The 1429-nt window shown below is 67.0% G+C and overlaps 1 protein-coding gene across 1 annotated transcript in view; it reads left to right on the top strand.

The window, feature by feature from the left end:
- Positions 1–1301, top strand: part of MNEG_14309 (putative MFS-type transporter ydgK) — a gene marked incomplete at both ends in the record, with an annotated part of 3690 nt that extends 2389 nt beyond the window's left edge. The window contains 4 exons of the mRNA XM_014037219.1: positions 82–213; positions 488–618; positions 828–851; positions 1053–1301. Of these exons, the coding sequence (XP_013892673.1) occupies positions 82–213; positions 488–618; positions 828–851; positions 1053–1301 (536 nt within the window). The remainder of the gene's footprint in view (positions 1–81; positions 214–487; positions 619–827; positions 852–1052) is intronic.
- Between the last annotated feature and the right edge of the window lie 128 nt (positions 1302–1429).

Raw genomic sequence — 1429 nt, 5'->3', positions numbered from 1 at the left:
CCCTCGCGCTCCCCTGCGTCGCGCCCCTCTGACCTCGTCCCGCAACACCCCACGACCCCCCGCGACCCCCCGCCCCGCCAGCCCTGGTGGCGCTGCGCGCGCTGCAGGGCGCGGCGGTGTCTGCCATGATGGTGTCGTCCAACGCGGTGCTGGCGGACTCGTGGGAGCCCGCGCAGCGCGGCAAGGCCATGGGCATCTTCATGATCCCCACACGTGAGCCCCTTCCCGTCACCCTCACCCCACGCCACACACGCCACCCCACCTGCCGCACGACGGCCCACGCCCGCCTGTTGCCATTCCGCTTGGTACCCGCACCCGGGGATTTGGGAAGATCTGCGGGCGCCTCCTGACAAGTACCGCGCTGCATGTCGTCAGCGCCACTTGCAACTCGCTCGGGCATTTCCGCCAGCGGCGAGGGCCCCTGCCGCAACTGCGCGCGCTTCCCCCGGTGCCCGCCCCGCGCTGTCTGCCCCCTCCTGTCCTGCAGTTGTCGGCCCCATCGTCGGCCCCCTGCTGGGCGGCGGGCTGTCTCAGGGTCTGGGGTGGCGCAGCACCTTTGTGGCCATGGCCATATGCGGCGGGGCCATCTTTTTGGCACTCCTCTTCTTCATGGAGGAGGTGAGTGAGGGAAAGAAAGAGTGCGTACGTGTGTGTATGTGCGTGTGTGTTCGTGTGCGTTTGTGTGAGACGTCAACCTGCGCAGGTTTTATGTGTGGCCACACAAGCCTGTGCCCGCTCACGCGCGCAACAGCCCTCTCACTGACAACTGCCCGCACCTCACCACCACTGCTGCACCGCCCTTCACCCCCAAAAAACATCCCCGTCAGACCAACCACCACCACGTGCTGAAGGTGAGCAGGGCGCCCACCTCCCCCTGCCGCACGCATGCCGCCCCGGGCAGGTCTGTTCTGCTCTCATCCTTGCTCGGCTCAGGGGTGGCGCCACCTGCGCCCTTGCCTCTGCACCCCGCTTCGTCGCAACACGCTGAGCTCATTCTCTAAGAAACCCGCTCGTCGCCTCCGCCATGTGCCTGCGTCCTTCCCCTCTCTCAGAGGATCCGCACTGTTGAGGGCCTGCAGGCGGCCAAGTCCATCCGCGAGCACGACTCCATCCCCAAGCCGGTCTTCCGGGCACCTTGGTACCCCCTCAGGCGAGCCACCGCGTCACGCGCCCTGCTTGCTCGTGTTGTCGTCGTCTTTGCGTCGAGGCGTGCTCTCGGGCTGCGCCGCGCCCCTGGGGCTGCGGCCTGTGCCCGCGCCCAGCCAATGCAGGGAGGGCTTGCCTTCAGCCGTTGCACCTGATCCCACTCAGCCTCTTACCCGCCCCACACACACACACTGACACACGCACGCGCACACGCATCCTTTCATGCCCGCTCCCTTGTCCAGACCCCAGACATCCAGGTCCACCTTGTAATCCTCTGATTTCA

Source organism: Monoraphidium neglectum, assembly GCF_000611645.1.
Source record: "Monoraphidium neglectum strain SAG 48.87 unplaced genomic scaffold scaffold04394, whole genome shotgun sequence".
NCBI classification, from domain to species: domain Eukaryota; kingdom Viridiplantae; phylum Chlorophyta; class Chlorophyceae; order Sphaeropleales; family Selenastraceae; genus Monoraphidium; species Monoraphidium neglectum.
This window is presented reverse-complemented; position numbering and strand designations above follow the sequence as displayed.